This window comes from Nannobrachium achirus (assembly GCF_963921795.1).
Source record: "Nannobrachium achirus genome assembly, contig: SCAFFOLD_223, whole genome shotgun sequence".
Taxonomy (NCBI): domain Eukaryota; kingdom Metazoa; phylum Chordata; class Actinopteri; order Myctophiformes; family Myctophidae; genus Nannobrachium; species Nannobrachium achirus.
Window position 1 is genome coordinate 60001 of NW_027664563.1, and position 16603 is coordinate 76603.

General features: G+C 43.1%; 1 protein-coding gene across 1 annotated transcript; it reads right to left on the reverse strand.

Annotated features, from left to right (window-relative positions):
- Positions 1-1803: 1803 nt before the first annotated feature.
- On the reverse strand, positions 1804-2160 carry LOC308280935 (gamma-aminobutyric acid receptor-associated protein-like; the record flags this gene model as incomplete). Its single annotated transcript, XM_080755235.1, has 1 exon — positions 1804-2160. One exon carries the CDS (start codon positions 2158-2160, stop codon positions 1804-1806), a length of 357 nt encoding a protein of 118 aa, XP_080611361.1.
- Positions 2161-16603: the final 14443 nt, after the last annotated feature.

Consider the following 16603-nt stretch of genomic DNA (forward strand, 5'->3'; position numbering starts at 1 on the left):
TGTTGTGTCCGAGTAGACCAGGGGTCTTTCATGCCCTGGACATGGACCTGTTGTGTCCGAGTAGACCAGGGGTCTTTCATGCCCTGGACATGGACCTGTTGTGTCCGAGTAGACCAGGGGTCTTCTCAAAATATCTAGTTCCAGGGACCACCCAGAGGCAAAATTTCAGTTACAAACGTTCGCTTTAAAAATACATATATTCAAAGATTTGCACACATTTTCACGACTTTTTCAAAAATAGCAGATCTACGAGCTCGCAGCGCGCGCTGTGAGCTTGTAGATCTGCTATTTTTCACTGGTTAAAGCATTCAATCATTCTAGGCCTGAACGACCCTATCAGGCACCGCGGTGATAAGCTTCTTTCTTCTTTCTTTCTTTCGTGTATCTTTGTCATATGTCCAGCTCAGTGTTGGAAAGCCACGCCCTCGTCTCTGGTCCCACTTGGAAGAGGCCGGCCTCTGAAGGAGCTATCCAACGCGGTCTTTTTAAGTAGTAAAACTACAACATTACGCCATTCCTCGCGGTGAAGAGCTTTCCACCACGAACCCCGACACATCTCTCTGTTTTTACTATCAGACAGATCGGCCCATCACCCCGTTCACTGATTGGTCGATCTAGACCAGTCAGTCACCGTGACTGACTATGATGGCCTCCACTTGTTTTCTCACTTTAGGTGGATAGCTAAAATTTGCGGTGATAGGCTCTTCACCCTGGACTCTGATAGAGGCTTTAGTTGAGAGAGAGATGAAGCAGGGACCCCCACAACCTGTTCATAGTTTCCTTATAGTTTCATTGTTTGACAGCGCACAACGCCTCGCAGCGCAAGGCGTTGTGAGCTTGTAGATCGGCTATTTTTTGTCTTAAGTTCTCAAAATAAGGACACTAGGGTTCAAGTTGTTAATATAAAAAAAGAAGAAAAAAGTTTCTATCACACAAAGATTTGGAGGACCCCCTGTAGTAACTCTGAGGACCCCCTGTTGAAGACCCTTGGCGTTGACACTCGACAAAGCCAGATGCACCGCAGTGGAGTTGAATCCACAACCTCGGGGGTGGCAGTGGCTCAGGGGTAGAGTTGCCGTCATTAGAACACGGAGGATTCCCAAAGGGTTCCCAGTTCGATCCCGGGCTCCCCCAGAGTTAGTGTGGAAGAGTCCTTGAGCAAGACTCTGAACCCCTAACTGCTCCTGATGAGCAGGTTGGTGCCAAGCATGGTTTCCTCTGACATCGCTGTATGAATGTGTGTGTGAATGGGTGAACGTAATGAATGGGTGAATGTAATGAATGTGTGTGTGAATGGGTGAACGTAATGAATGGGTGAATGTAATGAATGTGTGTGTGAATGGGTGAATGTAATGAATGGGTGAATGTAATGAATGTGTGTGTGAATGGGTGAATGTAATGAATGGATGAATGTAATGAATGTGTGTGTGAATGGGTGAATGTAATGCGCAATCTATGTAAAGCGCCTTGGATAAAGGCACTATAAGGTTTAAGAAGCTCTGGGGTTCCTCATCAACCCTCATCGCTGTAGGTTTTGGCCATGTAGAGGACGTTTAAGAAGCTCCATAGACGCTCTCTTCGCTGTAGACCATGTGGAGGAGCTTTAAGAAGCTCCATAGACGCTCTCTTCGCTGTAGGCTATGTAGAGGAGCTTTAAGAAGCTCCATAGACGCTCTCTTCACTGTAGACCATGTAGAGGAGCTTTAAGAAGCTCCATAGACGCTCTCTTCGCTGTAGGCCATGTAGAGGAGCTTTAAGAAGCTCCATAGACGCTCTCTTCGCTGTAGGCCATGTAGAGGAGCTTTAAGAAGCTCCATAGACGCTCTCTTCGCTGTAGGCCATGTAGAGGAAGCAGTCTTCTGCCTGGTGCTCCTGGTACAGCTCTCCCATGGTGGCAGAGTTGGGCGCGATGACGTTGTCCACGAAGAAGAAGAGGGCGTCCTCGGGGCGCAGCTTCTCCATCCTCCTGCGGATCTGGAAGAGGAACTGTCCCACGCTGAGGTCGGACGGCACCAGGAACTTGTTCCTGTCCAGCTGGAGGCTGGCGTTGGGAGCCTTCTCCACGATCACCGGCACCTTGTCGGGGTGCTTCCTCCGCATGCGCTCGCCCTCCGCACGCCGCCTGTCGAAAGGGACCTTCTCTTGGTATTTAAACTTCATGTCTTTGAGTCGTAGAGCGAGAGAGAGAGAGTAATGACGCGTTGCGTTGTTCTCTGGATGCGTAGCTAAAAGCGCTTAACGGGGCGGCAGTGAGCGGTGGTGACGTTCTCGGCGTTGTCCTCGGCTGGTTTGTCGCGGCGTCCTCCGCTGTCCTGCTTTTATGGCCGTCTGCCACGGCGCTCGCATCATCACCGTGTCAGCGTGATGTCAGCCGTGCCCAAATATGGAGGAGGTGCCCATATTTGGGCGTTAGAAATTGTGACTTCAGCTGACGGATTTCTCTCCTGACTGGATTGGACTGCAGTCCAATCTCAATTCACACAAAACGATTATGCCCATATATGGACATGCCTGACATACATCTGTGTTATGCTCCTATAAGTACAGACATGTGTGTCTGTGTTATGCCCATATACGGTACTAATGTGTGTGTCTTTGTTATGCCCATATAAGTAGGCCTACTGAAATGTGTTAAGCCCATATAAGTACTGACATGTGTGTCTGTGTTATGCCCATATACGGTACTAATGTGTGTCTTTGTTATGCCCATATAAGTAGGCCTACTGAATGTGTTAAGCCCATATAAGTACTGACATGTGTGTCTGTGTTATGCCCATATACGGTAGTAACGGTACTAGAGGTCTGTCCGTCTACCTGTGTCCCTTGTTTTATACCTGTATATGGATATCTCTGCTGTATCTGTCTGCCTGTGTCCCTTTTATACCCATATATGGAGATCCCCGATGTCACTAGTAACATATGCCCATACCCTGTATAATGTTATTGGTTGGATCGGTGGTTCTGGACAACTGGATATCCATATATACTTAACTCCATATATGGACACATCTGAGGGTGCAGTTCTGGACAACTAATTAATTGTGGGCTCGCCTGAAAGGCGAGAACACTGTGTTATCTTCATTATTTATTTACAGAGTTCCGTCGCAGACAGTACAAAGGCAGGGCCCTTAGCCAATGAGGTGCAATTGAGGTGTGGTAAATCTGGGAGTGGTGGTAGCTGGAGTATTGGTTGAGCTTCACATGACAGTTAGAACGCTGTAGAATATAGTCACGAGTGAGCCCACACTGTTTCGTAGGAACAGTATCTCTAATTTTACTGTAGTTTTACTATAGGATGGAGGATGAGGATGTCACAGTAATGAGATGTGTATCTGAACCATATATGGACATGCCTTGACACCATTGACATGCCTGACGTCACAGCAAGTAATAATAATAATAATAAAACTTTATTTGTATAGCAACTTTCATGACATGAAATGTACCTCAAAGCGCTTTACAGAGCAGAAAATGAAGCACAAGTGCTTAACAGGGAAAAAATAAAGTAGGTAGGTCTGCACTAGAGGACCTGAGTGGGCGGTTTGGAACATATCTATGCAGGCAGTCATAGAGGTACGAAGGTGCCAGACCATTTAGAGCTTTATAAACAAGTAAAAGAATTTGAGCCAGTGTATAGCGACTCTAAGACTGGAGTAATATGTTCTCTTATCTTAGTTTTAGTTAAAACTCTGGCTGCCGCATTTTGAACAAGTTGTAGTCTGTCAGTTGTTTTCTTTGGCAGACCAGAGAGAAGTGCGTTGCAGTAATCAAGCTGAGAGAAAACAAAAGTGTGGATCAGCGTTTTTGCATCGTCCAACGTCAGATAAGCTCTAATTCGCGCAATATTTCGAAGGTGAAAGAAGGCAATCTTCGTGACATGATTAATGTGTGTATAAAAATGTAATTCACCATCAATGATCACCCCCAGGTTCTTTACAGAGGTGTTACTTTCTTTAGCCAGGTTACCAAGTCTATTTATTATTGATTCTCTCTGGGCAGTAGAACCAATTATGAGAACTTCTGTCTTGTCCTTGTAAGTAAGTGTCAGGGTGGAACAGTGAGTTATTAGTGTTCATTAAAGAACTCACCCTTATGAGTATCACTCCTGATGTGTACAGCTGTTTGACACACCCTGATGCACACTACAGAGTGTGTGTGTGTGTGTGTGTGTGTGTGTGTGTGTGTGTGTGTGTGTGTGTGTGTGTGTGTGTGTGTGTGTGTGTGTGTGTGTGTGTGTGTGTGTGTGTGTGTGTGTGTGTGTGTGTGTGTGTGTGTGTGTCCTGTGTGGTTTACGGTACAAACAGTACTGCTATTGTTTCAGTATTTAATAGGTTTTATTAACACACCCAACAATGCTATTTTGGCAGAGAGAGAGAGAGAGAGAGAGAGAGAGAGCTACACCCAAACATTGAAATAATTTGCCCAGAATTCAGAAGTATGACAGAAAGGGAGAAATGAAAGAATGTGCAGTTTAAGCTGCAAAATGTGTCAATTCCTGTCACAAGAAAAGGGACAACCAGTAGGACACACATTTATACTGTATACCATGTGTTTACTTTACCGCACCATCTCCTTTATGGACTGTCATTTCATTGATTTATATTGTTATATTGTTTGTTGTTTGTCATAATTGTATTTGTGCTTTGGCAACATTTGTAAAGTTTCATGCCAATAAAGCCTATTGAATTGAATTGAATTGAATTGAGAGAGAGAGAGAGAGAGAGGAGAGAGAGAGAGAGAGAGAGAGAGAGAGAGAGAGAGAGAGACAGAGAGAGAGAGAGACAGAGAGAGAAGAAAATTTATGCCTGCTTTGTTGACTTCAAAAAAGCGTTTGATTCAATTTGGCACGAGGGATTATTTTATAAATTATTGGAAAGTGGTGTGGGAGGAAAAACATATGAAATAATTAAATCAATGTATACAAACGCTAAATGTGCAATAAAGATTGGAAACAAACAAACAACATACTTCTCTCAAGGGCGTGGAGTGACCCAGGGCAACCCAATCTCTCCAACCCTCTTCAATATTTATGTTAATGAATTGGCCAAGTTATTAGAACAATCTACTGCTCCTGGATTCACTCTACATGACTCTGAAATCAGATTCCTCCTTTACGCAGATGACCTGGTTCTGCTGTCACCAACAGAGGAGGGTTTACAGCAGAACCTGGCTCTGCTTGAAACATTCTGTCAGACCTGGGCCCTGACAATTAACCAGGACAAAACTAAAGTGGTCATATTCCAAAAAAGGTCCACAAGTCAGGGAAGAAAGTACAACTTCACCCTAGGAACAACAAAAATCCAACAAACAAACAATTACACATACCTAGGGCTGAAGATCAGTTCCACTGGAAATTTTAACTTGGCTATCAATGAACTGAAAGAGAAAGCAAGGAGAGCTTTCTATGCCATCAAAAAGTCAACACAGGTTGACATCCCAATTAGGACCTGGCTCAAAATATTCCAATCAGTGATTGAACCAATTGCATTATATGGCAGTGAAGTTTGGGGTCCTCTAACAAAACATGATTTTGGAAAATGGGAAAAACATCCAATAGAAATCCTGCATGCAGAGTTTTGTAAGAGAATCCTCCGGGTCCAGAGGAAGACTCCTAACAATGCATGCAGAGCAGAATTAGGCCAATACCCTCTAATTATAAACATTGAAAAAAGAGCCATAAAATTCTGGAAACACCTAAAAATGAGTGACCCCAAATCTTATCATTATAAAGCCCTCAAAAGCCAAGAGATGACAATAGAGAAGAGTCCTCTCAGTCAGTTGGTCCTGATGCTGAACAAACCAACATCAGAGCCTCCTAGAGACACTCCTAACAACAACCCGCCTCAGGACAGTGACATCATTCCCCAACAAATCCGACCCAACCAAATTATGAATCAACAGAAACAAAAATATAAAAACTATTGGATAGAAACAACAAAAACACAAAGTAAACTAAATTGCTATCTGACCCTAAAAAGACAATACACCGTGGCAGAATATCTGAGCATGGTGACTGATAATAAAGTGAGAAAAACCTTAACAATGTACAGACTCAGTGAGCACAGCCTGGCCATCGAAAAAGGCAGACATCGACAGACCTGGCTGCCCATAGAGGACAGACTGTGTTCTCACTGTGGTCAAGGAGTGGTGGAGACAGAGCTCCACTTCTTGACTGCATGTGACAAATACAAACAAATAAGAGAGGAATACTACCCTAAATTCACACAAATAACAAAAATAAAGATACAATTTGACTCCATCCAGGCAATCCCCTATTTACTAGGTGAGAAAGCCCAATGTTCAAGGTTGGCAGCAAAATATGTAGCAGCCTGTCACAAAATGAGGGACAACGGGTGAACACTATAAGTGTTGATCACTATTTTTTTGCTTATATTTTTCTTTGTTTTGTTCATATTGTTCTGATTTTGAATATGTATTATTTATATTATTATTTTGTATCATACTGTATTGTAATGCTTTGGCAATGTAAGAATGCTTGTCATGCCAATAAAGCTTATTTGAATTGAATTGAATTGACAGAGAGAGAGAGAGAGAGAGAGACCCTCTAGAATGATCACAGAGAGAGGGATGGTGCATGGGAGCGGCAGGGAACAGAGTTGATGAATGCAGCAAGTGAGCGATCAGCCAGCCTCACACAGTGAAGTCCTCTGTGGGGCCTTTTCTCCTGCCTATGGGATGGCAACTTTCTTGGATCCTTGGTTGGTTCTTGTGAACCGGCCGTGAACCACTTTTACGGTTCGGAACCAACTCAGTTCTCTGTGGAAAAGCTCACCTCTGGACTGTGGTTCATCCCATAGGCGGGAGAAAGAACCAGTTCTTTGCCGGTGGAAAGGCCCCAGTGTTCATGTAACTAGGAGTGGACATGGGTTTATCATTAGGTTCACTCACAATGTAGCTCAACTTGTGATAAAAAAAAAGGCTACTCTCTCATGATTGGATGAAATTGGCAACCCACCACCTGATAAATGTATGTTCTGTTCATCAAAGCGATGGGGAGACGGGGAGTGTTAATTCTGCCACGATATCACTAGGCCTAACCTATAGTTAGGCCTAAATCAGAAATTAGCCTACAAAAACAAATATGTTGCTACATACTGTACATGTACTGTAAGCCCCTCCCATCCACTAAAATGTGTTCCCGGCCTTGAATGGGTTAACCACACACCGGACGCGGGCGGCTGCACAGCGTGGCGGCGCAGTATTGAGGTGCGTGAAGTGCTGCGCGGTAACACCAACTGGATGCGGCTAGGGTCCATCCATTTCCCCCGGTGGGGAGGACATGTTCACCGCGCGGCAACGCTGAAAAAATAGAACGGTGGTGTATCGGCACGGCAGGCGAGGCGGCAGACCCTGCCTTGGGTCTGACGTCACCGGTGTTAGTTCATTGAAAATAATCGTATGATTTGACACACCGCGTCCGCGCCGCGTCCGTGTGCGGTGTGTGTTTCCCTTTACACTACCTTTAAGTCTCAATTATTGTTTATTTTCTTTATAATCGATTGGATCGGCGTATCCCGATGAGACTGTCCTGCTAACCCTCAACTTCACCTCTTTCTGTTTGGCAGGTGGTCTGGCGGAAGCTGGGTGACGCTGCGGGGTCCAAGCCCTCCATACGACAACATCTCTCAGGCAGCCAGTACAAGGGACCCCTGTAGACCTTCAGGACCAGGGACCCCTGTAGTCCTGCAGTACCAGGGACCCCTGTAGTCCTGCAGTCCTTCAGGAACGCTGTTCAAACTGTGACATCAGGACATGGCAGCGAGCGGCCTTACAGGCACGCAGCAGACATTCAGTGGAATAAAATAACCAGCTATCCATCGAGCCGAAACCTCTCCAGAAACGGGTTGCGGACGGGCGGCAAGCAGAGTCCAGAAACCCACAGTACAGCGGAAGCGACTCGCGTGGCCGTCGGCCCGGCCTGACTGCCTGCCTGACTGACTGACTGACTGAACGCACATCTCAAGGCTACACATAAAGTCACTGACCGCTAGTGTACCTCCCGTTCACCTTCTAAGTCCAGCCCGCCGCCTGCAGTACTACAGCTTAGACTCAACAACGCGTCGCTCTTTTGACATTTGTCTCACTAGAGACTGAGGACCGCATCCCAGCTGTTGATGATGAAACTGAACCATGCAGGATCTCAGGATGGATCCACGAGGGAACGGTCCGGCTTTCCAATGCCAGAATCTCACACTTCATATGACCAGTCTGTGATGTCGGTCATGGACTGTATGGTCTACTGTACGGTCTACTGTATGGTCTACTGCAGTGTTTCTCAACCTTTTCTCTGCATGGGCACACTTTTCATGTCCCAAGAATCCATGGGCACACCAACATAATACGGGGCTGTAAATATCGTCAGGAAGAAACCTTGTATCTCCCAAGTTTCAAATGTGTACTTTTCTTCGCAAAGTAAAGCCCTGCTTCATCATACAAGGCTGTCGCACAACAGTAGTGAAAACAGCAGATCTACAAGCACACAACGCCTCGCACCGCAAGGCGTTGTTAAATACATTTTTAAAATGATAAATACAATTCTGGCTTTCAAGCAGTTTCAAGGGGCACACTTGACCCTTTCAGGGGGCACACCAAAGGTCCCCAGGACCAGTGGTTGAGAAACCATACAGTAGACTCTACTGTATGGTCCATTTGGACCGGAGGCCTTCAGCACCGGTGCTGGCTCCTCTTATATCTTCCAGGAGAACCGTTTTAAAGCCTGCTGTTGTTTCTAAAGCCCAGTGTCATCACATAGCGTTGTTCCCTAGCGTCCCACTCTGGATTGGAAACAACGTCACTGATTGGCTTCCAGTTCCAGCCATGGGTTCCCAGTTCTAATCCGGGCTCCCCCTGAGTGAATGTCGAAGGGTCCTTGGGCAAGACTCTGAACCCCTAATTGCTCCCGGTGAGTAGGTTGGTGCCTTGCATGGTTTCCTCCGCCACCGGTGTATGAATGTGTGCGTGAATGGGTGAATGTAATGCACACTCTATGTAAAGTGCTTTGGATAAAAGCGCTATATAAATCCACCATTTGCCGCACATTACAGTGCTCTAAAGCGTATGCTTAGAGTGTCAAGTGTCGAGTGCCGCTTCGCACAAACCTTTCTTACGAGCGTTTCTAGCGTCTGCCACAGAATGTGAACAAGGAATTCAATGTGGTCCGGCGCATCTCGGCGGAGTTCACATCGTCTTCCTAGACCGATCCGTTTCATGAAGCGACCTTTCGTTGGCGACGGTCCTCCGCGACATTGGAATTTTAACTTCACTTTCATCGGTGGCGACAGGAAGGCGACAGAACCGTTGTCAGTCAGAGTAATGAGTTGGCCTTAACGGAGACATCAGCTTTCTTCATGTCACCGACTGGATGGTGTTGGAAAACCCATGAGCGGGCGTTTAGAATGCGACGCTGGTCACCTGACTCTTCCCTGGACTGTGTTAGCCAACCAGCCGTCAGAACAACGACCACCTGACTGCCTGGACGTCCATGTCACCCTGGTTCCTCCTGTGATGAACCTTCACCTACCGTAGTGTTCAGGGTTGTAATGAGCCCACAGGACCTACAGTACATTATACTGTTTATATTCACTGGACCTACAGTACATTATACTGTTTATATCCACAGGACCTACAGTACATTATACTGTTTATATCCACAGGACCTACAGTACATTATACTGTTTATATCCACAGGACCTACAGTACATTACACTGTTTATATCCACAGGACCTACAGTACATTACACTGTTTATATACATGAGGTTGATTACTGTCACTTTCTACAGAGGACATTATATAGGACATATTATAGGACGTTATATAGGACGTTATATAGGACAGCTTAAGAAAACATGATGTGTTGGATGCAGAGACATAATGTATGTCACAAGCCATATGTTTATAAAGAAAAATAAAGTATAGAAAGAAAACTCACAGTTAAAGGGGTGTTTCTGTTTAAAACACTCCCTGGGTCATTTTAACCCTTTAACTCTAGCTTCTGTGTGCACCCAGTTTTGTCAAGTTTGTATATTATTGGAAGAAGGAATTGGACACAGCCAAGGAGGGGTGTTTTCAATGAGCCTAGTTTAGTTTTATATTTACAATTGGTTTATAATATAGGAACAGAATTGATAAAAGGAATATCAGAAATGTCATATTGAATGAAGCAAAACGTAGGTGGACACAAAAGCCAGAGTATACGTTAACCCATTTAGGCCTAGAATTATTGAATGCTTTAACCAGTGAAAAATAGCAGATATACAAGCTCACAGCGTGGCACCGAGTGCCGTGCTGCGAGCTTGTAGATCTGCTATATTTGAAAAAGTCGTGAAAATGTGTGCAAATCTTTGAATATACGTATGTATTTTCAAAGCAAACGTTTGTAACTCAAATTTTGCTTCTGGGGGGGTCCCTGGAACTAAATTAAATATTTTGAGATGCGGGTCCGTGGCCAAATAAATATCATTTTGGGGGTCCTTCACATGAAAAGGTTTGAGAACCACTGACATAGTAGTCTCTCAAGAACAGACTAACTGAGCTCCAGTTAAGTGAAAAGGACCTTTTCTTTGACGATGGCTGGCCAGATTGCTGACATAGAAACATAGGGTTTTTCAAAAAACCTTAGAAGGATTCAAAAGACACTTATAGAATCGGGTCAAAATTCGAATTATGACGATTTTTTAAAAATAGCAGATATACAAGAGTGCCGCGCTTTTAGCTTGTATATCTGCTATTTTTCAATAGTTAAAGCATAAAATCATGATACACAATAATGTGATACGTAGTGCAGTGGGATCCCAGTCTGTGTAAGGATGAATCTCCTACTCTTGTGAGGACGCATTTCAATGCCAAGGACTAGAAGATACAACCTCATGTTGAACAATCTTCTGACGTGACAATCTTTTTTTTTTTTGTTTATTTTCCAGAGGTTCCTGGACCAGTCCGGTAGCCTAACCTCGTTTACATGATATCGTTGCTGTCAGACAGAATCTCCAATCTCCATATTATAACATTTTGTGTATATTTTATATTTTTTCTGTCGATTTTACACCCCTACTTAATCATACTACAACAGGGGTGCCCACACTTTTTTGATGTGAGATCTACTTTTAAAATGACTAGCTCAACATGATCTACCCATCCAAAATGTTTTAGCTGAGGGAGGCTTTGGAATAGCAGCACTGGCGTTACATTTTAGACAAACACACTTACTGTAAGGGGGAAATAAATGGGAAATACTGGGGGAAATGTCTTAATCCCATTCTGTATGGAAGTGGTAGGTTTTGGGGTTCTTTGTAATGCTACTTACTCTTGAACAAAGCATTGCATTGGAGGTTTGCCTACTTTAGAAGCCATGAAGGGAGCTGACAGGCCCTTCTTGATGTCATATTGACATGTTTTATATTTTAATTATATATTTTTAGAGGTATGTCATGTGGTCTACCTGCACACCCTTGGTGATCTACTGGTAGATCATGATCTACCTTTTGGGCACTCCTGAACTACACCATTAAATTCCCCCAACGCAGAAGATTCACTTTAACAAATCATCAGGTAATGATTTTTAACAATGTTTGACACATTGTTAAAAATGTTGTGTGCACCGCATGCGTTTTGTCTATTACATGTTCGAGCTACACCTGAGAATGTTTGAGTGTGTGTGTGTGTGTGTGTGTGTGTGTGTGTGTGTGTGTGTGTGTGTGTGTGTGTGTGTGTGTGTGTTTTATTTTTTTAATTAATGAACCTTTGAACCATATGGAAAGTATTGACACACATCTTGTGACAGATGAACTAAATAACTGCTAACTGAGTTATTCCTGTTGAATCAAACAACTGCTAAGCACAGTTTTTAACTGTTTTTCTGTGGTTTGATATTAAAGTGAAGGCATAAGAAGATACAGTACCACTTGCACAGTCATCAGCATTCTGCAAAAACAAAGTGACCTTTTTCCTTGTTCTAGTCTGCTAATACACACAACTGTTGACCTTTTGTATTTGTTGTTTTTATTTGAAAGCACAGGGTGATTTAGTAACGTATCGTCACTGTCGGGCAGAAACCTCGTATCTCCAAGTTTCAAATGTGTACGTCTTTTGCCCTGCTTCATCATACAAAACTGTTGCACAAAACTAGTGAAAACAGCCGATCTACAAGCACACAACGCCTCGCATCGCGAGGCGTTGTGTGCTTGTAGATCTGCTGTTTTCACCACCGTTTCACAACGTGTGGTTTGGGGACCCCCAGGAGGTCCAAAATGGACCTTTACAGGTCTGTAACTCTTGTACAAATGGACCGTTACTTTACGGGTCTGTAATTCTGAGAGTGTACAAATGGATCCATTTGGAGTGTACAGTACAAATAGAACCAAAATAGTGGAAGAATGGTTCCTTTTGAACACTCACAGAGTTAAATTAACACCAAGGAGTTTCCAGTGCAGATCGGTGTGTGTGTGACTGTGCGTGTGTGCGTGCGTGTACAGCTAGTTAGTGGACCAGACCTGTAAGGGTCCATGTGGACCCCTGGTGGTCCCTGGACCCACCATTGAGAACCAGTGGACTCTTTGGGTAACATTTGTACTTTGGAACACTGTTCTTATGAGGTGCTCTGATTCCTCTATGGGGATTTAAATACCAACAATAACAAAGGGGAGCAGCGCCATCTAGTGACATCAGGCTGTTATCCAGTACTGTAAATAATGTACATACCTGTATATGACCTGTATAGATGACCTGACATTAGCATGCCTTCATATATATACTATATATATACTGTACATTGTTTTCATAAGCTGTATGTAGCTGAAAATGGGCAAACGTTTTAGAAGTTTTAAGGCGATATTACAAAGAATTGTTTATGGAAAAAATGCCACTTTTAGACCATTTTGAAATGAAATTAAAAAGTACACTGTTTTCTAAAGCATTTTGGTGTTGGAGCATTTTTTCCTTTTTAATCAAATGTCTGCCGTGATTCTGAGCTTTTAGATCAGCTGCTGTATTTTAAGAATCCATAATATCACCAATGTAGAAATACATCCTCTGTTAGGACACTCTGTTATTCTACTTGTGAGGGTGGATTCTTACAATGCATTTCAATGGGTTTTGGTGGTCTTGCACATCTTTCTGCGTGCCGTGCAGACCTGGTGTTTATGCATTCATACAGCTTGTCTATTGAAGTAAATACATTCCCTATAGCAGGGCTTTTCAAAGTGGGTGACGGGGCACCCTGGGGTGCCGCGAGATCATTTGATAATACTTGCATGGCGTTCATTCTGAGAGCAAATCATTAGTATTTTATTTCTTTTGTTTGTTTAAAAGAAATTCCCATTCATTAAAAAGTTCTAAAGTTCTACCCTAGTCCATGAAGGCAGGCCTGCTTACTGTGTCATTGTTAATTAGGCTAAATGGATTCAGATTAATTGTTTCTCTGACCTGAATGAGAACAATACGTCCACTGTGTTCATAATGAGAAGATGCTAACAGTTTACTCTTCTAATTATAGATCCACTAACCACAATGGAACTTTAACTAATTGCATTTACTCTGGTTACTGTAGTGTATTTTCAACCTATCTTCATATAATTGCTCCTCACTAATGTTCATGATAAAATACAAATGTGTCTTAGGAGGGCTATGGACAGAAACCTGTCTACCAGTGACATCATCATTAGGCAGATTTTGATTAAAAATATATACTATATATTAGGGCTGGGACTTTAATTGATTAATTGCGATTAATTAATCACAGAAAATTAACGCGATTAAAAAAAATAACGCGTTTTAATCACACTTTTTGCACCACAGAACCTTCAGTTTCGGGCATACCGATAATAGCGATGCACCAACCAAGAAGAGACAACAAACGCAAAGGGAGAAAAGTAGCCGCTTTGCTTGGCCCAGTGGATGAGAAATTTAGATTTAAAAAACTCATTTGTTGATTCACTCGTACAACAAAATGTGTTTTACTTGAAAAAAAAAAATGCTTCTTGGGTCAAATATTATTATAATATTATGCGATTAAAATGTGATTAGTTGCGATTAATTAATTGCAAAGCCTGTAATTAATTCGATTAATTGTTTTAATCGCATGAGCCCTACTATATATATATTTGGATTTGTAATAACGTCTGAACTGCACAATGCCTTCCTCTATAGCAGGGTGGTCAAACGTGTGGCCCGGGGTCCGGGGAGAGGTCTAGGGCATGAGTTTCACATTTGAAATTTAATTCATGGGTTGCATTTGTAGTCCTAAACGGGCCATATTGAGGACCAACACAGGTGTTCAATTTGTTTGATTGGCATAGAACCAATGTTCTACGTTAATCAAAACACCTGTGTTAGTCCTCAATATGGCTGGTGTAGGACTACAAATGCAACCCATGAATTATTTTATTTTCAAATGGATTATTGGGGCTTCTTTAACAAAAAAATAGCATATTTTTTCACCACTCATACCAAACTTATTGTAGCCTATAACTGTACTTCCAATAATTAAAGTCAATAATTAAAGTACTTATTCTTCTTAAAGGGGAAGACCACCCATTTTCAATATTGAAATATGTCATTAATATACCTTAGAGGAGTTGTGTGGAAATAGAAAAAAGGTTCCCCCTCTTCTGTGTTGCCTAGAACTGGAGGATTGATTTTGGGGTTTGTATTGTAAAGTACAATGTGTGATGTCATCAAGTTGTGATTTACAATACAAACCCCAAAATCAATCCTCCAGTTCTAGGCAACACTGAAGGGGGGGAACTTTTTTTCTATTTCCACACAACTCCTCTAAGGTATATTAATGACATATTTCAATATTGAAAATGGGTGGTCTTCCCCTTTAATAATAAACAACAAACTTAAGTCATGAGTTTGACAACCCTGCTTTATAGCATGTTAACTTTTCAGGAATAGAAAGCCTGCAGTTTCTGTTAGCTTGGATTCCCCATCAATGATGTCACTGGTAGACAGGTTTCTGAACTGCCCATCCTCCTATGAGAAATAGAAATAAATGGTACTATTTTATCATGAAGACCACAGTTTGTGAGATTGCAGAACTGTCGGTCTGATGTGCTGGTGAGCAACACGGGGGCCCCTCAAGGAACTGTGCTCTCACCCTTCCTGTTCACTCTCTCGGACTTCCGCTTCAATTCCAAGACCTGTCATCTGCAGAAGTTCTCAGATGATACCGTGGTGGTCAGCAAGATCTCGGGTGACAACACGGCTGAGCACGATGGTGTGGTGAGGGACTTTGTGCAGTGGAGCGAGGCTAACCATCTCAAGCTCAACGCTAGCAAGACTAAGGAGATGGTGGTGGACTTCCGTACTTCCAAGAGAGTCCTCCCGGTGCCAAGCACCATTAACGGAGAGGTGGTTGAGCTCGTGGATAACTACAAATTCCTCGGAGTACACCTGAATAGTTCACTGGACTGGTCGGACAACGCGCAGGCGATTCACAGCAAGGGGAAAAGCAGGCTGTTCCTCCTGAGAAGACTGAGATCGTTTGGTGTGTGCAACAGGATGTTACAGATGTTCTACCAGTCTGTCATGGCAAGTGTCCTCTTTTTTGGTATAACATGCTGGGGTGGCAACAACAGAGCAGGTGACACGTTTAACCTGAACAGACTGGTGAGGAAAGCAGGCTCTGTTGTTGGGTCCTCTCTGCAGGGGGTGGAGGAAGTAACCAGGGTGCGTACAGCGAGGAAGCTAGATTCCATTTTGGAGAGCTCCTCTCACCCCCTCCATCTGGAGATCAACAGTTACTGGAGTAAGAGAGGAAACCTACCCTCCTACCCAGGACGGAGATGTGAAAGACTAGGAAAATCTTTTGTACCGGCCGCCCTTAAGCTGTACAACGAGACTGACGAGGAATGTTTTTCATGCAAAACAAATGCTTGCAATGGATTCAGAATAATTATAAACCCCTAGTTTGACCCCTCACATGCTACTTAAAGCAGATTTTGTGGGGGTATTTTTTTCCCTTTATTGTATAGTAGGTGAATGGGACAAACCTTTTCTCCCTATAAAAAAATTTGCTCAATGCTGACAGGCGGTCAGCAGGTGGTCTCATGAACGTATATATATATAGACAACATTTTAGGCCAATAAAAAAAACGATATACCAAATATCATACCTATGAACAAATGCTAATGCTGGCAGCCGGACTAGTAAGAGTGTTCAGAAAGAACAAGCCTGTCCGTTTGGCTGGATGAGGGCGCCATCTGGTGGATAAAGGGATAAGACAACAGGTCTTCTTTACACTGTATATTGGCTGCATTGAATTATTACAATACAGCCAATATTATTATTATTATTACTATAATACCAGTAAGACTCCCTAATCGGGAGATAAGCGACCGTTATGTCACATACACAAACTTTAGAAGGCAATCGTAGCCAATCAGGAGGGAATATGGGAAATGGGACAGATCCACGTTGATGACATGACTTTAGAGATGTGTTTTGCAAAAATCTGCCTGATGGTGGCGCTAGATGGGACAGATGCATGTTGATGACATGACTGTAGAGATACTGTGTATGGCTTTGTGTGATTTTAGGGCAAAATGTGTAGGAGCAGTGTCCAAAAATGTGTTTTGCAAGAA